The 24,458-nt window shown below is 38.9% G+C and overlaps 1 protein-coding gene across 2 annotated transcripts in view; it reads right to left on the bottom strand.

The window, feature by feature from the left end:
* The window catches only part of RAPGEF5 (Rap guanine nucleotide exchange factor 5), a 159,479-nt gene that overhangs the window by 104,500 nt on the left and 30,521 nt on the right, over window positions 1–24,458 (bottom strand). For both annotated transcript variants that reach the window (XM_063410746.1, XM_063410751.1), the window contains exons 3-7: window positions 23,797–23,903; window positions 22,661–22,782; window positions 21,120–21,288; window positions 16,368–16,434; window positions 9,379–9,427 (exon numbers count right to left, since the gene is read on the bottom strand). In XM_063410746.1, the coding sequence (XP_063266816.1) occupies window positions 9,379–9,427; window positions 16,368–16,434; window positions 21,120–21,288; window positions 22,661–22,782; window positions 23,797–23,903 (514 nt within the window). The remainder of the gene's footprint in view (window positions 1–9,378; window positions 9,428–16,367; window positions 16,435–21,119; window positions 21,289–22,660; window positions 22,783–23,796; window positions 23,904–24,458) is intronic.

The following is a 24,458-nucleotide window of genomic DNA, read 5'->3' as shown; positions in this document are numbered from 1 at the left end:
GCCAGTAAGTAAAAGGCACCTACATGCTGTCTACAGATAGGAGACACATTCCCACCTTGGAAGAGTTAAAGACAACTTCTGAACACAAGAATTTCTTTTATTTGACAAGCCAACAGACTTCCACTGCCTCTCCCCTGCTGGATGCTTATAGCCTGCTGTGGGAATTTTTTTGTCCCTGTCAAACCAAAAAGAACTCAGGAATCTGCAAGAATATTCCCAGGGGGAAGGCTCCGGAATTGCCAGCAGCCTGCACTATTTGATTTATTGTCAGCTGCTGAGAAGCTCCCAACTTCTAGCACTCTTCTTCCATTCCAAATTTTTAAGAAGAATGTTTGTTTCTCTTCTGGATTTTTTTGGTTGGTATTTTTTGTTTTGTTTTGTTTTGTTTTCAATGGAAGTCATTAGCATGAAGCTTTAAAAAACCCCACAAACCTCCATTTTATTTTTTTAATCACATAACTAAGGCAATTTCATTATTTTTGAAAACTTTACTGTTATTTTGAACAATGGAACTTGTGATATCCCTTGCTGTTCTTTGTGGAGGGTATACAGCAAGCTCCAGAGAGGCTGGTTACTATGGCAGCTCTGAGCTGTTTGACAGTGTTATAATGTTTGCTGATGCTTATTAATTTATCAGAGTGGAAAAAAATGAATAGCTCATACTGACACCACTGGGGGAACTAAAAGCCAGATCCTCTAGGCTATGTAGAGCACTAGTGCTGAGCAATGGAAAAGATGAGCAGCCAGTAAATGCTTTGCAAACCTCAGATTTGGGGACCATGTTAGACCAGACCACATCCTCATGCAAGTTCCTGCATTTTCCAAGGTATGTTTCCAAACTAAAGAAAAACTAAGAAGCACTGAGTATCTCTGAAATCTCCAAAAGCTACTTGTAAGAGAGCAATAATCCTAAGAACAAAACCTCCCGACTGAGAATTGGTTCCTTATTTACCATGAAAGAGTAATCTTTTCTCAGAAATTACTGAAAAGAGACAGCTTTTTAAGCTCATCCTTAACATGTTCCCTTTTATTAGCAATATAAAATTGCCTTTGAGCTTTCTTATTCCTTCCCACTATTTCTGCATATATACATGCAAATTATGATACAGATTTCCCTTCACTGAGTACATTACATATCTCTGAAACAGTTGGCAGACCCCTGGGGGGGTGTTGCCCAGACAGCTGTGCAATCAGCTGAGTAAATCAGCTAATTAAAGAAACAAAGAAAATGCAAAAATTATTAAAGACAAACTCCTGCTTACAGCATTGTTCAGCACCTCTGTATGAAAAAAGCACAGCAAGCACAAGATGGAATAAAGGTACTTGTAAATCAGTGAATGAACTATTGCACAAATGACAAAGATGCCATTTTCTCTCAAACCCTGATCAGGGATGTTATGATATTTATGCTTTGTAGTTTAAATCAATTTAATGTAAACTACTCCAGCATTTTATTTTACAATTACAAAAGTGTGAAATGTAATGTTGGTCTCATAACTGACTTCTGTACATAAAAAATGGTCATTAACTTCTGCTTGACCTTAGGTGTAGAAGTAATATTGAATTTGCACAGAGGGTACTCATTATTCTGATTAGTTTCCACACAGAAAAAGAAGTTCCCAAGGGTCCTAGTGCTACAAGCCATTTCTCAAATCTCAAATAGGAAACAGGACTCCAGAAAATGATGCAAGAGCATTTCCTCTCATTGCAGAGTTTATCAAAAGGAACAGATAACCGCAAGGGTAGGTATTTGCAATCTAAACAGAGCAAAGCCACTGTGGTAAGAAAGGAAGGAGGCTGGCAGATGTAGATTTGGTCTTGCTGATCACCATTAAAGGTGCCATTCCTTTCCATTGCTTCTAAATGACCACAGGAAGGACAAACTATAGCTTAAATGAGGCTCAGGTCTGCCAGCATAATATAGGCATTATAAATTAAAAAATTAATGTACCAAGTAAAGCCACCAATATTTCCCAGCTCAGTCAGATAATGGTCATGTCACATTACTGTACAACTCGTTTTCTTAGGAACTTGTTTATTTTATTTATAGGAACCAAAGTCTTTCATCTAGTTTTGAAGGTCCATATTTCATACAAGGTAGTGGTGCATTAAAAAAAACAAAATTTGTAAAACACCTCTGGCTAAACAAGACAGGCATTTTTTAATAGATAAACAACTACTGTTGATTCACATGGCCACAGAAGATTGGGTTTTCAATACCTGACCCTTTGTGATGCATGCAAAAGATAAAGCCACATTTTATACTCACTTTGTGAACATATGAAGTCATATTTTTTATCAAGGAGAAAAAAAATGTAAAAAAATTATATGAAAATGCTATAGGATTACTATAGGAACAGACAAAAGCAAGGGGTTTTGTACCAATCACAGCTCAGGGGGAACCATTTAATGCTTGAATGCAGAAAGTTTTAAATTTTACCCAGTAATTGTAGATATTTGTTCTCATGCACAGGATATTTAAAATAAAAAAATGATCACGGGGTAGTGAATGTACCTGTAACAGTGTTGTCTGAAACGAGATGATGGAAGGATAGAGAAGAAAGAGCCCATTACATGATCAGAGAATGGGTCCTGGGAGCAGATCAAGCCAGGAGGTATGGCCTGTTGCTGAGCAGGCTGGTGCTAAGTGGAACACTGGTCTCTATTCTATGGAAACATCCCCCAGGCATGGCCAGGAAAGGAGCAGGAAACAAAGAGGACTCTGAATAAATAAATTCTGTGAACTCATTGTAAATGCCACTCCCAAAGCCCCAGTAAACAAAACATTCACCGGGGGGTTGTTTTTTGCACAACTGCTGTCTTTCCGACCTTACCGTGCTCTTTTTGCATATGTGCAAAATACCTTTCCCCTACACAGCTACTCTGCATGGCTGATTTCTTCTGTGTGAGTGCCTTGGATCACACAGAAAGAACTATGCTCAAGGTTCTACAACAACTGCAAAAACAAAACCATAAACTGCCAAAATCCCTCTCACCACAATTCCCAGCAGAAAGCTCTTTTCCTTCTTTTCCAGCTCTGAGTCCATTCTGCTGTATATCAGCTGTTGAATACACAACAGCTGGTAAGCGTTACCGTGTAGTCCTTGCACTGATGTTGTCCAGGACATTTCCTACCCCCAGCATCACCCAGGGTGGGCACAAATGAGTATCATTCCCCAGTAGAAGGGGTCTGATCCTGCCCTTTGGAAATGCAGTCATTTTCTGGGTGTACTTGATCTCAGGAATAATGGAAGAATCCCATGTGATGTAATACATCATTGTAACCCCCCCTGCTCCCTAGGGGTAGGGATTCCCTTCAATAGGGCACAAAATGTTTTAAAAAGATTGCTTAAATAAGCAAACATGATTTGAATCATAGAATCATAAATTATGCTGAGTAAGAAGGGACCCATCAGGATCATCCCTGAGCAGGACACCCCAAGAATAACACCGTGTGCCTGAGAGCATTGCCCCAAAGCCCCTTGAACTCAGAAAGACTTGGTGCTGTGACCACTTCCCTGGGGACCCTGTTCCACTGCCCAAGAACCCTCTGAGTGAAGAACCTTTTCCTGATATCCAAACTAAACCTCCCCTTACTCAGCTTCATGCCATTTCCTTGAGTCCTGTCACTGGTCACAAGGGTAAAGAGATCAGCGCTGCCCCTCTGCTTCCCCTTATGAGGGACCACTGTGAGGTCTCCCTCAGTCTCCTCTTCTCTGGGCTGAACAAACCAAGATCTTGATCTTACTTCAAGACCTGAAATCACAGACCTTAAAGAAATATCCTAAAGTGCAGTGTAATTTTTAAGATATTGCTGGCTATGTTTTCAGGTGAAGTTTTTATTTCGAATCCCATTTCAGTGCACAGGGCAAAAGTAAAGATACAGTCACCACGACCTAACACAAGCACAACAGTCCTGGGCCTTTACTTTAAGTGGCCATTTCTGCAGGGTGAATCCTCTAAGTATCATTTGCAGAAGAATTTGCAGAACTCTCATTCCACACAGTTTACCGATTTCAGCCCTTGCTTTAAACAACTGGGTGCTTGGAGGAACTGGAAATTGTGGTGAAATGAGATACTACTTAAGTAAGCAAATCTATTGAAAAGAGATATGAAGAGAACAGAAAAGCAGTAAGATCCTACTGATTTACCTTTTTCCCACCCTTCAAACTTTCTCAAATCTTTCACAAGGGAAAATTCACACTTCTCTGGCATGTGACTGTCATCTTCTTCTGTAAATAGGACCAAGTTTTTTCATACCTCATTATGCCCTTTTTCAGCGACAAAATGGTAACAAACTGTGCACATTTTACTCCAAAGATACTGAATATCTGGTTGTTTATGAAATTCAATTACAGTTATGTAATTCAATAGTACTTAATATGTTTGAAATTGACATGCAATGCTGAATTAGTCTATGCTTGAATGACTTTGGTCACGTACTTCTTACGTCATTTTTCAAGTGTGTATACAAATCCAACTAATATTTGTAATGGTTTTCATTTTCTATATAACAACACTTCTACAAGTGCTTAAAATGAATAACCTAGCATAGGGCATTCAGATAGCACCGTATTATTGTAGAATAAATTTACTGAGAAGTCTCACAAGGATCTGTACTACTGGAGAAAGTGGGCTGAAAGATAAAGATGCAGTTTCCTGAGTTAAATAAGCTGATAAAACAGCTTAATGCTGCCAAAAGTGTCTTACTGGGTTCCTTCCCACACACCTCCACCTCTCCACCCTGATAAGAAGCTGCCACCCTCACTTTTGTCAACTCTAGTACATGTTGCTGCTATACTGTATGCTGCTCTGGTTGCCCCATCTCAAAAGTAATATAATAGATGTAGCGAAGATAATCTGATTTAATGGAAGAGATTTGGTATGAGGAATGGCTAGTGGTACAACAGGGAAATGAGACAATTCACAGGGGTATGACAGATGTGCACCAAATCCTGAAGAGTATAATGACAAATAGGGAATGGATTATTCACCACTCTCTGTCAGCAAAGAGCTATATGTCAACAGAGTGAGGGTCACAGGAATGCATTTAAAACAAACAAGAAAAAATATGTTTTAACACACTACACATGTGAATTGTGAGACTTGCTGCCACAAGAGATGATGAAAGTCAGGAGTATAAGCAGGCTTAAAAAGCAATTTGATAAATTAATGGAGAAAAGGTCCAGCAAGGGTTACCACAGCAGTGAGGGTACGGCAAAATCCCTCTATCACAGGCTGGCAGATGCAGAGTATGTACACCAGAAGGACTGTACTTGTTCTGTTTCTCTACTCTAAGCATCCTCTACTCATCCCTCACGGTAGGAGCGTTGCTGGATGGACTTTTAACCTGACCCAGCCTGACTGTTCTCGTGTGTTTAACCGGGCTGACATTGCCTGGAGTGTGTTTGAGTCGAGTCACGCAATCAGCTCTGACAGCAGGGCTGTAGAGGTGGTGCAGTGCCTGGGAAAGGGAATAGCTGTTCACAGCCTGCTTTTCATTCATGTCGGCAAGGCTCAAGCCCCAGTGACTGCTTCATACTGAATCGTCTGCACTAAAATAAAAATACGAAGCAAATCACATCGGCAGTTAGGTTCTGACAGAAGCAATACAAAAGGGGGAGGGTGGCTATACATACATATATGTAAGAATAGGGTGGAGGCAATCCAGAAGAGCTCAAATATGGAGTTAATACATTGCAAAAGTCATATTATTATAAACTATTACACATTATTATAAATAAAATGTAAATGACATATTTAAAAGATCAGTAGAGCTTGCTAATTCAAGAATGGCATGACTAAAATGTATCTAATTATACAGTAGAAACCTGAATATCATTCATTAGGGGGAGAAAAACCACACACAAGTTCTAGGGCATTTGTGGCTGCCCTGCCTTTCACAGTGGGAGGGAGAAGCACCCACAGCACTGCTCCTGCAGTGCCTGGGGAGAAGCTGAGTCACCATCTTCCTACCTCATCCATACCCTGTCAGCTATTATCTTAATTAGCCCTGTATTCACAAACACAAAGACAAGAGCCATGCTCTTATCAATTGATCCTTTGCACAAATAAAGTTATAGAAATTCCTCTTGCTATAAAGGGATTTGCTGGGTGATGCCACGGGGTGCAGCTCAGTTTGTGCACAGAAATGCAAGGCATCTTGTTTGTGGATGGGATTAACACCAGTACAAAGCATTTACCTGACAGGTTGTGATCAGTTCACATGTACCCGTGTAGCTCTGCCACCACCTAAAGCCTCCAGCCTTAGGCTATTTGCTGCTTTTTATCCTTGTTTTAGCTACCATCTCTAACACATAAGAAACATGTCATGAGCCATGACAAGCAATTGAGATAAATGCCAACCCTTGTAAACCTTCAGACTGGAGGCTGCATTTATGTTACGTTTCAGCACATCAGTAGAAGCTATCAGAAGCCAGCAAGGTATAAATAAACCAAACAATTTAATGCCAAGTGCCTACAATTAAAGAAAAAGTTCCCTTCTGCTCCAGTTACTTGTTTCACCAAGACCTTTTACCAAACCACAGAAGACAGCATTTAATCTATTTATTTCTAAGGTTAGGCAAGAATAATTTCAATGCATTTTTATAAGCCACACAGAAGTGCACAAGCTCATTTTTCCCTCCTAGTCACCTTTATCATGAGATTTTTATTCTAATGAAATATAAATGTGATTTCAAGTCAACAGTGTTACCGAGGACCATCAACACTTCTGAATTACAGAATTATTTTATTCTGGTTTAGTTTTATTTGCAGAGAAACTAAAAGTGCTGAGCTCCCTCTGCATGAAGGCTCTCAAGCATGGCTCTGTCAGCATATGCCTTGTTATCAGAATGGTATACTTGCAGTACACATCTGGAATATGAAAACTGAGCCTTTTTCCCCACAGCATAGAAGTTTTTAATTTTTCAGATTCCTCATTTTTCTTTCAGCATCTGCTAGTTTTATGAATTTCTCCTATTCTTCTACGCCACAGTGAAAACAGAAGAACAGCTCTTGGGGAAAGGCATTCTACCCCACACCCTGCTGGCTTTTTATTTTCTCTTAGCAGACATTCTCCATCAAGTCAGATCCTGTACTAGCAAGAATTTGACACTGTGCCCTACCCCACAGCAGGCTCAGGTCTCTACCTCGGTTTCTGTCAGCAGATACAGTGTGGAAATCCCTGCCACAGCCAGAACTCTAATAGGTGCAGTCACTGCTTGTCACATGCATATACTAGGTAGCAAACCCAGGCTTCATTTAAACAAAAACAACTTGTTTCACTAGGATAACCTAAGGCAATACTTGCCCCCCCTCGCCTCCAAACACAGTAAACTTTCCTACTTGGAACCTCTTCATCTCTCGCACAGGCAGCTGTGGTGTTTAGGTGCTCGTGTAGTGCTTTCCATGCAACTTAACATAGTGATTACTACAGCAACTCTAGACAAATAATGCAAAAACTTAAACTGTGAAGGGTCTCTCTGAGGGCAGAGATACATCCAGAAATTAAACTAATTCAGGAATACATTATATAGCTCTTGCATTAGCCAAAAATGCCTTTTTTTTTTTTTTTTTTTTTTTTTTTTTTTTTTTTTTTTTTTTTTTTTTTTTGGTGGGGAAAGGGGGCTGCTGATCTCTAGGAAAGCTTTGGTTAATGAACCAGTCACCCTCTGCAGCCAGGTTCCAGACAGCAGGTTAGGACCATGCCCATCACCCGCCCTTCCCACTCATGAATCCCAGGGTAGATGAGCCAGGCTCTCACACCATTCACACCAGCCTGGAAGCCACCCAGGGCAGCTGGCCCAAAAGCCATGTTCCACTCTTTCCAAGCCAAAATAAACTCTTTGTCTGATTTTCGGTGGCTTATTTCCTGGAATTATATGGAGTCTTGGAGAGGGTTAGAGGAACAATATCTTCGAAAGATACAGTGGCTCTCAGCTCCAGAAGTACTTTCTCTAAAACGTGCTTCACTTCACGAGGCACAGCACACCATAGCTTGATTGCTCACAATAACTGCTAAACTGTGGATTTAACCACCAGCAATAAAATAAAGGAACATAATCAACCACCCTAATTTACTCTGCACCTATTTTACTAAAGGCATTAACTTAAATTAGACTTTACAGTTATGCCTGATCGTACACCCATTTTTTACAGGCATCCAAGATGGGGCCTAAAGAAATGCAAATTTCAACAAGCATGCACTAGTTAAACTGACTAAAGAGTTTTCTTCTGTTCAGATCTGAACAGATATTTTAAGTGTTTACATTAATAATACATTAATGTATTAGGAAAGGCTGGACAGCACCGCAAAGCTCTGCAAGGAGCTTTGGTTTTTAAGGCTGATATTTTTACTTGAAATATTTCTACTTGTTCATTGAGGATTGCAATTATACCAATAAAAAGGAGACTCCAAGAGATAGCCTCCTTTTGGATTTTCATCTCTTGCACCTCTATCCTAATCCAACGTCCATCCCATTTTCTACTCAAACAACCATCCACCAAAAGGAAATACGAGGCTAACCACAACTCTTTTTTAATTATAGCTAGTAGCAGTAGTAATATTTGCTGACAAAACTACCTAGAAGCAGAGAGATTTCTTATACCTCCATAAGCAAGAAGCAAAAGTACATGGCACCATGCTCATCCCATTTAACAGGAAAACAAAAAATTACCTTGAGCACTTCTTTAAAATAGCCGGTTTTCCTCTGCACTGAGCCAGAGCAGAAGCATTTCCATGTTCAGCCATTACAAGTCAGGTGGGACTGGGGTGACACCAGGTAAAGGCAAGCAGCTGAGGGGTGCTGACATCATAAACTACTGCAGCATTTTCAGAAGCAAAGCTACCATACAGAAGCAATTCAGGTCTGAATTCACACTCACATTTGCATTTGCTTTCTACAGATTTACATTTATAGATGAGTGTGAGTATAACTTAGGGGTACTTCTATTTCTAGAAAAAATGGCATCAAACCATGCCTAGAATATTTATTTTAATATTTACATATTCAGAAGAAAACATTTTCACATACACCAGCCACATCTTACAAAAAAAGGAAAATGACCAATTTATTTGTCTTAAACGTATGTCAAATAAACACATCAGCTTTCTTTATAAACTGCAAGCCTAGAGAAAATAATGATTTTGGCCAGAAGGACACCCAAGTCCAACTGATTTTATTAGCTAGGTCATTAGACATAATGAGCTGGAAGGAGAGAAGCTTAACTGTAATTGCATTGTGCTGTATACACAGATTCTCCATCACTATCTTTTCTTCCCCATATTAAAAAGACAGCAGTGACAATTCAGATACTTCAAGAAATGACAAATGGGAACAGCACTACAAAACCCCTCTGAAGTTCAGCTTGACTCACCTGACTTCCTTGCTTTCAAGGCAATGACAGCAGCCAGTTCTCTCTGTACCTAAAATATCAGGAAAAGGAAAGGATGGTTATAGTTCCTAGCACAGTCAAATAAAACAAAGTGCAACACTGGTAAGATAAGAGCTATCAATGTTTTGGAGCAATCAACTGCATGTGGAACTATGACTGGTTTTGAAACTACAGTCAGTTTTTCCAGCAAATCTATCTCCATTGCAGCTGGGAATTCTGTGACTTTAATTTCATGTAAATACCACACATTCCTTATGGAGTGGGCAATTCAGTAGCCTGACCTGTAATTTATTTGCACAGCATATCTTTTTCACAAGTACACACTTGAATTTTCTCCCTTCCCCTGTTACATATTTGTTTTGCTTCTGGTGAGCACACTGTAATGCTGGATTTATTGTGTGACTCCAGAATAAGAAAGTCCTTCATGTTGACAAAGGTTCGTGTATGTAATTGACCTTCACTTTTTGGATCTTCCAAGAGGAAAAAACCTCTCCTAGTAGCATGGCTGAGAATTTCAGGACCAAAATTTCACTTAAGATGAAAATGCAGAAGTCAGGGCTATTTTCAGTTTTACAGGCTCCCTCACTAGCTTGTGGTAACACAGCCCTGCCATGCTGACCAGCTCTCTTCCTCATCCTCTTGTCCCTGCATTCTTCATATTCTCTGTATAGACCAGCTATTCTCTCTTTAGTCAGCTCAGCTCTACATCCCCTTCTCTCCACAGGTCTATTCCTCTTTATGTCACTTCTGTTTCTACAATTTTTCTATACATTACTCTTGTGCTTCCTAATTTTCACTGCTATCATCTGTCCCACTGCAGCTGCTTGCACTTGGCCTACAGCACCTCAAATGCTCTCTGCTGCAAACACCTCAGTTCTTCCCTTCCTCTGCCCCATCCATGCTCCCAGATTCCTTTACAGATCTCTCAGCTCCTTCCAATTTCCCTAATTTTCCCAAGACAGCTTGTCTTCAGTATTAAAAAAGCCCAAATATGGCACATTACAACTTTTTCTAGGGATTGTCTCACCTCTCTGTACAAAGTCTCCAGCAGTGCATACTAGCCATCTTGTCTAACAGACCTAGGCAAGGCTCAAGGCTATTCTGCAGTGGCAGGTTTGACATGCAGTTTCTGTGAGACATGAACTTTCAAACATCATTCTAAAGATATGTGGTTCAACTGTAAGGCACAAAGCCCACAAAGGATTCCCACAGTAACACAATTTCTAGCAACAGTTGATATCCCACTCTAATGACTCTGAAGAGAAGTTTGAAAAAGTGAAAGAATGTGTTAGCATTATACTGGTCTGAGCAGAAAGACAGACAGAATCACTCGGGGCATCTCAGTACAATGGTAACACCAGCACCCACTGATCAGATACCCAGGAGCCACCCAGCACTTCACTCTGCATGTGGCAGAAGGCAGTCATACCAGAGGCCACATCCTTCCTCTGCTTGTATCTTTCTTTCCTTTGTGGCAAAGGACCAAAATTATTTTTTTGCTGCCCTTGCAAGGGAAAAGGATCTTTTCTATTCCTTGATGCTGCCCTACTGAGAGGGACTGAGTTTTCTGCCACTCCAAGCAGGAATATATGAAGGCAGTGCCATGGTTTTCTTAAATGTCATCCTGTTTCCAGCACAATTGTGCAAGCTGGCAGTTCCTTTCCTTCCTTCCTGTACACTCATTCCCATGTCTGGAGAAATATTAATCATGGATAATGTAAGCATAAACTTCAAGTAAAATGGCAAAAAACAGTTATTCTGTGGAAAAACAACTCGTGTACTTCCTTGCAGCAATTGCTATAAACAAGTATTATAAAAATACATAAAAGCTATCTAGTAAAGAGCAGGATTCTCAATAAAAGCCCAAGTTGTTTCTGAATAACAACATCATGTCTTTTCATGGCCACAATTCTTGGACCCTATTCCTTCATTAAACTTAGAAGTAGGTACCCATGTTGATGCCTCGATTCTGGTCTATTGTCACAGGTTACTGACTGTAAGAAGCATTTCACTGATGTCCCATCTTTATCTTTTAGCATGTAATAAATACATTATCCTAAGATTATCCTTAAGACACCCTACAACTTGAAACAATTGCAAATATGTGACTTAACCCAATAAAATATTCAAGAAATGCAAATCTCCATGGCTGCAAAGAAAAACCCATCTTGTCAGAAGAAAAGGCAGCATTGTGAGATCTTGCAGTTGTATCTGCAGTATTATGTTTGCTTATAAGATGGCACCTTTTAGGTTTGAAAGATAGTGCTAGAATCACAGGTAATTAAAAGGCTAGGTTTCTATATTTTGTCTGTGTTAAGCTAAATATCTCATAGTTTTCTGCAGGCCAGGAATGCAGCTGGTCTTTTACTCAACTTGAGCAAAACCCTTCAGATAAAGCAGGAGGAAAATATGATCCTCTGGTGTTAACAGTAAGCAAAAGTTGCTTCATCAAAGAGTTCCATCATGACAATCTGAGCTCCCTCTCATAGGATTCACTGCAAGCACAGAGAATTGGTACTGCTGAGCATCCTTCTGGATTTGATTGGTGTCCCTAGACTCCGTAACCTATACGCTTATGTCTATTTTAGCATAAATGCACTTGACATCCCTGCTGGACATGCAATTCCTCTGCATCATTCCACCAATGGAAATCCATGTATAACACTCATTCCTCACTGCACACATGCTACCCATTATCATACCTCTTCCTAATAGCATTTCAGTTACCTCCTGTTTGGCAAAATCAATAGTTGCACATCACATTGAAGATAATAATGCAGACACAAAATAAAACATATAAACAAGAACTATGCCTACCATGTTGACATATTAAATTTTAAAAAATGTTTTATACATATAGCTTGCTGCTGCAAAACTAACACTATCCAAACAGTATCCCATTTGAGTAGTGTTGCAGATGTCAAAACTGATTCAGTTTAAAGGCCAGTTCACCACATAATATTTACAGAAATATTATGAAAGTCTGAGAGAGAACATTTTGTAGGGGTAGTTGGCATGTTACCACATCTTAATCAGTTTTCTTTTTGCAATATAGAAAAGTGTGCCTAGAAAGTGATACCCAGGTATACTTCTGCTTGATTATTTATATGGTGAATTTTTATGGCTCATTTATATTATAGATATATTTATATATATAAATATATATTAAAATATGAGCCATATTTATATGGGTCATTGTCTTCAAAGAAGAGAGATTTTTGAAAAGTAAATAACAACTACTGATATTTACTGTAACTGTCTTCTTTTATCACAAATCTTATCATTTTGTCATTGTGGACAAAGCTTTTGCATCCAGCAGACAGTGCATACCACCTCTACTTTTTTCCTTTCTTTTTTTTTCTTGGTAGTTTTTCATAGTCATTTTTGTGTAACAGTATTCTAGATGTCATTGTGCCAAGCAGGACTTCAAACCTAGAGACATAGTGTCAGTCCTTACAGATCCTCAAAATCAAATCCTGCAACAGAAGGCTCCAAAAAGCGGGGTTTTGAAAAGCAGTAAGAGTCTAGTTCACATTCTTGTATATCAAGTTTTGATAGTTTGATGGGCTTAAAATAAAAGTAATACTAGTTCATGACTTAAAGTACCAGAAAATTATTTCCCAGATACACCTCATTAGCATCCTGATATTATCTTCTGTTTTATCACAAGGTAAGGTAAAAAAGCTTTGCAGTGGAAACACTCATAGCTATCCCACCATGTTCTGCTTTTAGCACACAAAACTCTGAACATGAAGCTGCTCTTTGGGACACTACATGGGATGCATGACAGCTCTGGAATGCTTTTTTAAACCCATGAGTAATTGTTGCATTTTTTTAAAAATTCATGACCAAAAAGATTACCTGATGCAAATGTATTTCTAATGGCATTTTGCACTGCTTGCAAATTTTGCACTGCTTGCCGTTAGAATTTAAGTTTGATGGTTTTGTTGGTGCCTCATGTAATGAAGCATATAATATAAGCACATAATGTGATAGATTAAAAGAGGGATTTATATTCCAAGCACACAGATTCCTCCAATGTTGCTTGGGTTGGATCCTCACAATCAGCGTAGGTTTGAAAATTTGGAATGGAATCCCCTGAAAAAAAAAAAAGCTGACACAGAAACCTTCTTTTGACCCAAAAAAGTGTTTTGTTCCATGAAAAGTAAAAAGAGAAGTAGAAGAGACAGCAGTAGGATTTGTATCTCCAATTAAAAAGTCAACTCTAATCTTCAAATGCTTTAGTGCTGGGCTGGAAGTAGGGATGATTTTGTGGGTTTTTTCACACTTCTGAGATACTGGTATGAAGAGTATTATGAGCAGGATTTTCAATTATGAATTCTTCAAAGAAGAAGGGTTTAATTTTGTACAAAATACACAAAACCTAGATACTGGATAGTCCAGACCTCTGTTGAATTGTGTGAGCTGAGGTTTCAAATTCTTCTGGGACTAAAAAAGACATTCCAAAAGGCTGCAGTGAGTATTTTAGGTCCAAATCTACTATATGAAGGAGAGACAATATTCTGGGGGGATAAAGAGGAAAAGTTCTTATATAGATGTTAAAATTTGGAGGATTCTGCTCTGGTCTTGAGCCTTTTCCCTAGGGGTAGACTAGAAAATCATTACAGAGGCACTAAAATGTTTTGTGGAAAATCAGAAAATGCAGTAAAAAAGATCAGATTCTTGACATCACCATGGCAATAGAGGGGTCTCAGGCCATCTGGAGACAGAACTACCTAATTTTTCTTTACCTAGTTAGGAACAGCAAAAAAATGGTTCATTTAAGAAAAGCCTGTCTATGTGCCCTACTGCTGGAATGACTCAGGATGTATGAAACCAGTTCACAGGTTTGCTCTTGCAGCTGTGAAACACTCTGAACTCACTGTCAATTAGGTGTTTAAGGATATTCATGCTACTCAAGTGCATCCAGCAACTGCTAGATCCAGCTCTTAAGCTCAAAAAGTCACTTTGTTTTGTTGAGTGTGTCCCTTTTCTTTAACTGACAAAACCCCCCATTATTCTATTTTTGATAATCAAAGCTTTTGAGAAATACTGGCAATGTTTTATAGAATTGGTATTTTGCAAGTTTTTGAGAAAAATAGAGCTTTGCAGAAAGTTTTTCAGTTTTCTATTTTTTTTTTCTGTATGGTTAGGAAAATGAAGGATATTGAGGTTCTGAGTTCACCTTTCATTTTCAGTTAAGAAAAAATGTAGAGAAAACAAGGAATTTGAATATTAAGACAATTTTTAAAAGACATTTAAAACCCAGCATTTGCTTATGTCATACATTTTAAAATTCTCTTGCATAAAGTTGAATATACAGAATCACTGGCTTTCCAAACACATTACGAAATGTCTTTGTAAAGACATTTGTCTTTACAAAAGACAGCAAAAATTCTCCTTTCCTTCCATTTTCCATCAATTTCAAGATAGCACTTTACTTATTTTTCTTAAAATAGCTCTTATCCTCATGCCTTTTTCATAAAAACTTTACCTTGCTTGGTCTATTTATTGTTTCTGTACTTTCTTGCAAGCCAAAAACAGAACTAACACTAATTCCATGTTTTGATGATACCGTGACTTAGGTGCAGTGTTCACAGAACTGCACAGAGTGGTAGAGGTAGGAAAGCATCTCTGGAGATCATCTGATCCAAACCGCTGCTGAAAACCATGGCCAGCTAGAGCCTGTCCGTCAGGTATTTGTACACCTCAATAAGGTCCTCCCATAGCCTTCTGTTCTCCAAACTCCACTCCCAATTCTGTCAGAGTCTCTTTGTAAGTACTGTATCCCCCACCCATCTCCATGGTCACTCACATACTCTCCAGGACCTCCATATCTCCTGTACTGAGAGATCAGAACTGGACCCAACATTCCACATCTGGCACACCAGTGCTGAGGAGAGGGGAATGATCACCTGCCTTAGCCTAAGGACAATGCTCTTACTACTGCAGCTCAGGAAGCATTTTCTTTGCCACAAGGGCGTGTTTCTCGTTCAACCTGCTGTCTGCCAGGATCTCAGGTCCTTTCCTTCAAAGCTACTTTTCAGTCAATCCCCAGTTTGTATAGAATCATGAGGTTATTTCTCCCAAATGCAGGATATTGCATTGCCCTTTGTTGACATTCCTGAGATTCCTGTTGGCTCATCTCTCCAGACTGTCAAAGTCCCTCTAAGTGGCAGCATGACCATAGAATCATAGAATTATTTTGGTTGGAAAAGACCTGTAAGATCATCAAGTCCAGCTGTTAAGCCAGCACTGCCAACTCCACACTAAACCATGTCCCCAAGTGCCACATCCACTTATCTTTGAAATACCTCCAAGGATGGTGACCTACCATTCCTCCCAGTGTTGCATTGCTTGCTAATTTTCTGAGGGTGCACTCTGTGCTATCATACAGGTTACATTAAATGGAGTCAGTCTAGCTTAACTTTCTGAAGTCCTGTCTGTCTGCTTCTTAGAACAAGGATCCCACAAGATAAACAACATGCACTAAAGTCTAGCACAGACAGAATAAGCTATTGTTTATTATGGTGGAGTTTATTGAGGCTAAACATGATTGGGAAGCTCAGGTTTCCCAGGGGGGGTCTCCTAAGAAGTTTGGGATAATCTACACAAGGATTCCCGAAGACTTATCTCTCCCTTTGTTTCCCATCAATGTACACTTGACCAAGAGGGTCTGAGTGTAAAGCACATGGCACAAAAGTCACCTTGGTCCTTCAAGCTGGTATCTTCTGGGCCATGAATAGCATCTATTACGAGAGCAGGCTGCTGCAGTCCTTGCTTGGGTTGATTTTAATAGCTTTGGAACTGTACACTAGGACCTCAGTAAAGCTCTCCCCTTCCAGAGACTAAAAAAGCAGTCTACATATAGAAACATCTGTTCACTTAGAGTAAGTCTTTAATTTGAAAGGATCCAAAACATGACAATATTTCAAACATGATCAGTTCAAACTTTGATGCAATGACCTTACCGCAGAAGTGAGACGAGCAAGAATTTCAGCATTGGTTTCTGCTGTATCTTCTATTTTTTGATCAGGCCTTAAAAAATAAAAATAAGATTTTATTATTTCTTTCATTCTGTTTCAACATCTTTTGATTCCTGGAAAGTAAGGGACTGTGTAGCCACAGGCACTAATGTAAAAGGGCCTTTGAGATTCCACATCAAAATGCAGACTGCAACACGACAATAATTAATCATGTCAGTAACAACAGAGGACACCCTTTGTCCCTGGCTGTCAAGAACTCTTTTGATCCCACCAACGTGAAGCAGTGAGAGAATTCTTCAGCTATAAAAATACGATGAAGAATTGAAGAATGCAGGACCCTTTAGATCAGAGTTGCTCATCTGACTCCATCATTTTCTTTGCTAGAAACATTCTATAACAGAGCAAAGAGTTTTCTATCTGCCCGCCACCCAGCTTTGCTAAGGTGTGGAGCAGTATCTATGGAATACAGCTTCATGTAGATGAAAACAGACAACATCAAAATAATTGTGTGATGTGAAATTCGATATTCAGGAAAAATAACTGAAAGTGGAAACAAACGTTTAAGAAGCCATAAATAGCCAAACTAAAGCAATGGCTGAGAACAATATTAGTAACTCACAAGAAACAGACTTTAATGTGTCTTTTAAAAAGTGAGGCAGTGAAGGTAGAATCCTCCCAGAAACTGTCCCAGAAGTCTGGCCCATGTGGAAATAACCATACAAAAGTGGACAATACAGGAAAAGACTGTGTTTTTCTTTAAAACAGTCTAATTCCCATCACTAAAATATCTGTAAGCCTTTCAGAAGCTTTATTGACAATCAGAAGCATTATACCAATATGACAAGGTTATAACTATGGGAAGAAGTCAAAGAAAATGCCCTTGGGATCTTTACTTTTCATGGTAGTCAAGAAGCATGCCAACAAGCTGAACAGATACACACAACTGCAGCTGCTGTAATAAACATAAATCCCAGGTATTAGCAGAAGCTTCTGTCTTTGACTAAATTATTTAATTGCTTATTTGCCTTGATGTCCTTAGGGAGAGAGCTGGCAACACATCTGGAATATGCAGCTGGTATATTGCGGTTCTTACATCCCATGAAATTTCATTCCCTGATATGAAAATTAAGGTCAGAAAGCATAGAATGACATATGCATTAATTTTGGGGCAAACAAATTGAGATTAAAATGGTAATTCAGATTAAAATCACAATTATTTTCATAACTGCCTTTCCTATTCAAAGAAAATGTGATTTAACATTTTAAGTGTTATAAACAGCCCAAAAGAAATAAATGAATGAATTTTCATTTACAAAGACTGATTTATTCAGGGGTTTTTTTATAATTTGGAATGAGATTAAAATAACTGAACTCTTTAGATGTTTCTCTACACATCTGTTCTCTTCTGATCTCTCAGAACCAGGCTAGGGCCTGATTCTTCTAAATTGGAGGCAGAAGATAGCAGCTCAGTAGACACAGCCACAGATGCAATCTATAAATCCAGAACAGCACATAGCATAGCTGGTTCCTTCTTGGGCCTTAATCACTTCATCTTCTGTTTAAAAATACTCCCAGTATTCATCTGCATATGAGCATCAAATATTTCTGAAACCATGAATACACTAAATATTACAGTCAGCTCTTCAGAATCAGAGAGGAAGGGTATATTGTGGCAATGGACAGGCCGATGGACAAATGCAACAGTTATCACCCTAATTTTTTCAAAAGTGGACAGCTAGGACCTAGTGAGTCTGGTATCAAACAGGAGCTACAAAGCCCAGGCTAATTAGTGCTTATACAGCTCAGTGATCTGTGGGCACAGACTGATGAGCAGAGTGGATGCAGGGATGCTTGTCCTAAATCTGCAAGCAGGGAAGTCAGTTTCCATACAATACCTGAGACCTGTTTGTGTTCAGCAAAAGCCTTCCAGGAACTCCATAAGGCAGTAACTAAATCGATATCCCACCCTGGCTATTACCATTAAAACCAAATCACTTTTAAGAATGGTTACTTTTCTGATATCAATAAAATGCGAACTATTTCAGGACAGAAGACAGAGAATATAGTGTAACACTCCTGAAAATAAAAAGCAGTGTAAGATTAAGAAAAGAACCTCTGGTAACATATCTTCCAATAATTTTTAAAAGTATTATGGGATACATTTCAAGAGTCTCAGGTACCGAGTGCATTCTTGAAATGTTCACTAAGTCTACTAGTGGTTCTGGAAATTGTTATAAACTTTCCCATTTACAAAGAAGGAAATAGAAGCACACAAAGATTAAACACCATTGTAGTAACTGGAAAAGAATTCAGGAGGCAGATTTTTTGTTTCCAGGCTATTCACTTGTTTTCTACTCAAGTAGAATGACTATGATTAACACTGGGTGTTTAATGACCCCAAGAAGCCTCTTAATTTGTCCCACCTAATCTGACAACATTTACAGGAGCTGAATCCTGTAGAATACACACAATATCAGCCTTTTGATTAGCATGAGCTGCTGAAAATCTGCTATGTCCTGACTTGTTTTCCATGGTGAACTCCCACCAATGTTATGTTGAATATAAGGAATTTCCACCAAGGCCAACAGGGAGCATTTATTCAGTAATCATAAGCACATCTCAGGCTTCAAAACAGTATTGTCATTGTAGAGTTTCCCATAATAATTTGGTATCAACACTAAAACTGACCAGGAACAAATACAGATCCATCAAAAATTTGTACAGCACGTAAAATCTGAGCAATGTTTATTTAACAGGTATGCAAAACAGCTTATATATTCAAAAAAAGACAAACTCTACAGGGAAAGGTTTTTAGAACTGTCCTCTTTCCTCATGAAAAGGAGTATATGGCTTTATTTAACCAGGTCAGACAACTTTAACAAACATCTCATCACACCTATTCCCTTTTTGACTGTGTTTTAGCAGTTTATTATTTGCATCAAGCATGAAGAATTTTGAACCTGGAAAAGTCTCCTTCTGCTTTAATATCACATTCCCTCGAGGGTATACCATTGTTTAAAATTCAATTCCTACAACACATACTTTTTCAAAAAGCACCCTCACAAACTGACAGGTAAAAGCTCCAGAAAACAATTTTTCAGTGACAATATTCCCAAAAGGAATCCAGCTTCAACTCAAATTTGAATAATGTGAGCAGGAAGGAGCTGGAAATGTACATTAATGAATAATTGTTCAATTCATGTGACAGGGATCATCTTCTCCTGGAAATGACAGTTGCACTGAAATGATAAAACTGCAAAGCAGACCATAAACTTGAACCTAAAAAGCCTTCAATCCATTTTCCTACCCAGCATCCTTCACTAACACATCAATATGACCTATCCGTTCTGTCCTTTTGACCCAAATCCTTTGAACAAGTAGACAAAAACCATGAAAAGTGGTCTGATTTACAATGATGAGAAAAAATCCCAACTCCCACTAAAATCAAGATCAAAATGCCCCGATATTTAAGGGACAGACAAACTGTTTAGCACCACATTTGGCTGGAAGACAAGAATTTCTATTTGCAAAAATAGTCAAAGGTTTTCTCCCGCGTGACTCATCTGCTTAGAAGATCATATTCTGCCCTGCTACTCTAGCCAGTTTGGGGTTCTTGTCACTTGCCTAGACTCACTCAAGCTGATGAAATAAATGCCTTTTGAAGGGAAGCTCCACTTCAGAACTGCCAATAATTGATTGGTGAGGGCAGTCAGCAGTAGGGAAGGGAATCAAGTTTCTGCTCTGATCCATGTAGATGAAATTACTGAGGTTTCTACCAGCTCAACACCTGAATTTAAGAATCTGGGCTTGAGACAGCTTACAGGGTCTTTGGACTTTGTGATCCTTTAAAATATTTCTTTTGGATATTGAATGAGCATTTTTAAAAGTTAATATGTAGAGAAGGAAAGTATTCATAGAAGAAAGTTTTGTCTTTGGTATCAAAGAGAATAAATTCTAGTACTTCCAGGAAAGGATTGGGTTTGAGGATCATCATGCTAGGGACAATGAAATAATTTAACTTGTCTGTTTAGGCCAACTCCATAGATTTACTAAAGCATAAATGGTCATGAGCCTCCAGAGCTCTCACTAACACCTCTCCTCTATTTTTGACTCTCACTGTGGAACAAATAACTATGTTTTCCTTCTAGCCACTCTAAATAGGCAACCTGAGAGTGCAGACACATGAGCACAGAGAGTATAACATCCAATGGTCAGGTGAAAGGGAAGACAGGAAGCAAAACTCTTAAAAGGCATATTCTGAAAAAGGAATAATAATGTGAGTTTACAGAGCTCTGGCAAATATACAGTAGAAAATTAAAATCAAATTACTGAAGGTACCACCATCTTGTCAATCCATCTGAAAGCTGATCCTGACATGTCACAAGGGCATCTGATCTGCTAGTCAATAAGCACCAGAGCATCCCTGCTGCCAAATTCATGCCAAACCTCCAAATGTAAGAGGAGACCAAAAAAATCACATGATCAGGTAATATAGCAAGCTAGAGGCAGCAAGCTAGTGCCTAAAAACTGGAATATGTCCAAAACCCCTAGTCAAATGCCTCCATTTTTCTACCCATACTGACCTTCCCACATTAAAAGCACATCTCTGCAAGATTTGTCAACCTCCAAAAGAAAGCTGTCTCATTTGGAGGGTCATTTTGGGGTAAAGAGTGTCATTACAAGGCCAGACACAAAATAGTCAGTAGAAGTTGCAAACAGCTGTATATGCACACTTACAGATTGCACATGTCGATCCTGGGAGGAGACAGTGGCAGTAGCTGAAGTAGGAGCTTTACTCCATTCTTCCATGCTTCCTCTTTCTCAAATTCACAGAAAAGGTAGGTACATTCATCTGCTGAGAACTGGTAGAAAGCATGACTGTCTTGGAAATAGAGCTGTCTGTCCACTGTTAGAAAAAAAAATATTAGATACCCTTTAAATCTTCACCACGTAAAGATTCCTACCACATTCTGTATTACACTTGATCTTAAGGCTGAGTTGTACCATCACACAGGACAAAAGGATTGAATACTCAGCACAAAAACAATCCTGACCTCTCCGTTTAATTCAGCCCATCCAAACAGGAAAACCCCAAAACCCCCATTTAAAGATCTCCAGGATCCTGAAATTCAAGCATTAAGACTGATGAGTGTTTAATCAATTTTGGAACCAGTTCAGGTTTAGGTAATAAAAACCTTTTTTGTTAGATTTCTGAGCCTCAGTTTCCGTTGGTTTCTAAACTCTTTTCACTAATGGTCAGGGACTAGTAAACAAAGTTCAGTAATGGGGATGCAGCCCCTCATTACATACTACAATATATACTACAATACATACAACACATCATTACACCAGCTTCTCAAATTCAGGGCTACTGGATTTGTAGACTAGACCTGGAGAAGAAGATGTATCAGTTGTCTTCCTTGAAAAAATGGGATTTAATAGGGAAAAAAGAACATAGTCCAAAGCCAAAAGCACAAGCTCCTACAACAAGTAATTGAGCCCCTGCTGAGTCTGCATGACCAGACATGGTGTCAGTTTAGTTGAAGAAAAGCTTAAGGTAGACTGTCAGTGTACATATGCAGAAATCTTCCACAACTCCTCACCTTTTCACAAGAAAGAGGTTAAATGTCTAGCACAGACCCCAGGGTGGGATATGACCTGAGTTGAGCCACCTAAGTAGTCCCAGCCTAAGTAAAATCCATCAGACATCCAGAGGCTGGTTGCCAGTGTAATTATCACAAACCCCATCAGCTGGACCAAATCCCTCTGTTTGGTGGAGGACTCGGGAACAGCAGGGTAGAACCTAGCCTCACCACCACCTCAAGGAGCTGGAGCCTCTCTCAACCCATTGTAATTAAAAATTATGGAAAATCGAGAGGAAAAGAAAATCATTAATAGCTACAGAAGTCATCTGGTTAAGCCATGATCTGCAGCAACTAAACAGCTGCTGTCTTGTGAGAAACCTAAAATAGCTTGAGGGAAAAAATAAAAAGGCTGGAAAAGACACGCACTCTGTCTGCAACTTGATAATAGGCAATTACAGTTTCAAAAGCAAGAGGAACGAAATTGCCAAAAACAAGGGATTGATCTTTGGTATTTATGAAATGAAAGGTCACAGAAGTGAGTCTCCCAAAGAGAGAGCAGAATAAAGAACTGGCAAGAAAATTGGATCAATCTGTGCTTTTTTTCTTTCCCTCCTCAGATCCAAACCGTGACTCTTGTCCTGTGCAGGAGAAAGGGACAGCCTTCCTCACACTGGAAGTACTGGCAGGACTGACCTGACAATATAATGCCCATATCCAGGAGGAGCTGCCACACTCCAGCTGCTGTAGATCTGCACTTGACAAAAGGGCACTGCTCCAAAAGCCAGTCTACGAGTTCTGATCCGACACAACTTCTCCTGAAAATAAGCAAAATATCACTTCTTAAACTACAGCAATGTTAAAACATTCTTTTATAATAAAGAGCCACTTTTAAAGCTATCTAAAGTCAGCCTTTTTGTTCAGCAGAGAAAACTCTTTGTCTCAGTTCCTAATTTTTGTAAACCTATTCATTTCAAGGGAAAAAATTACATTGGCAAGCCTCAGGGGATACCTCTGGCTACAATGAGGGAACTTATGTTAGATGAACAAGTTCTCTCACATACCTGATTCGTGTAGCATACTTTGCAATATGTAACATTTTTATCAATTTGTGCTACATACACAAAGTTCATCCAAAGATGCATAAGAGATAAAATCCAACTTTTAGCCTCAGGATTTTATTTCCTTTCTGAGCATAGGCGTAATCAGTACAGCTAAATAATATGTATAAGACCTTTAAGTGCTGCTCTAGGATGTACTTAATCTTTCATATTATTGGTAAATGTATATATTTAAATAATAATAAAAAGCAGTGGATTTTTTTTTAAACACAGGTGTGAATGAATGGTGCTATAAGAGAGAGCTGCACATTTTGGTGTAATTGAAAACAGGAGAAAGCATTTATGCTACAATGCAATACAAATGGAAAATCACTTCATTGCAGAACTATTCCATAAATTACATGCAGAAATCAGTGTGTCACTAAATCTTGGAATCCAATTAAGTTCTTTTATAACTCCAAACCAGGGCTGAAATTAATACTCTTTCTTTTCAACCAAACAACTGACAAACACTATTGTATATGAAAATCATAAGCAATTATATTAACAGATATACAATCAGAGCACTGCTGCTTTCTGACAACTGACATTGTAACTTAAGAAAAGCTATTAAGGTATGTGAGACTTTAAAACATTTTTTAAGAAAATATTTTCAACTCTTAGTAACATACACAGAATCTCTCACTCAGAAATTACTCTCGTGTCAAATCAGGCATAGATAAATGCAAATAAAACTCTTAAAGGTGATTAAAACAAATGATTTTGATTTACCTGCAAATGCCAGTAAGGTACACCCTGTCTTTAATCAGGTCAGAAGCCTGTAGAGTAAAAATATTCCTGAGAGCTCTCCCAGCACAGGAACCGCTTTCTCCATAAATCTGAATGAAAAGAGAAATTGAAAACTGTGACAAACAGGGATTTACTCCTGCTGTAGTAAATTGCCTTGCCACTGTCCGCTCCCCCCCTTTGAGCAATGCCTTCTTCACAGGTAAATGACAAGCAAGCACTCAGAGTCTCATAGGAAATGCACCCCAGCTTCTGCCAGTTGTATCATGGGCTGCAGGTGCCCCACAAGCTGGGGTGATTTTAGATTTGCTGCCCTAGAAAAGGAGAGGTTTTACTATCCATCAGCTTCACCTTTGAACAACAAACAAGTTAAATGAAAACACGTGTTATTCTAGTAAAGCAGAGACATATAAGCCACTGCAAAATCACACAGATACAGTTTAAAATAAATATAATTTCCTATGTATTTGAGGTAAATAATTTATTTCAGGCCTAATACACACTGCAAGACTATTTAGTAGTCTTTTCTTTTTGTTCAGAATGTTTGGAGGTTTCCTATGATTGCTGTAGACCAGTTCATCCATGCATTGCCAGGAGGATATGGTCTTTCTGAACGGACACACCTGATTTCCCCACACCTGATTTCC

Source organism: Prinia subflava, chromosome 1 (assembly GCF_021018805.1).
Source record: "Prinia subflava isolate CZ2003 ecotype Zambia chromosome 1, Cam_Psub_1.2, whole genome shotgun sequence".
NCBI lineage: Eukaryota > Metazoa > Chordata > Aves > Passeriformes > Cisticolidae > Prinia > Prinia subflava.
This window is presented reverse-complemented; position numbering and strand designations above follow the sequence as displayed.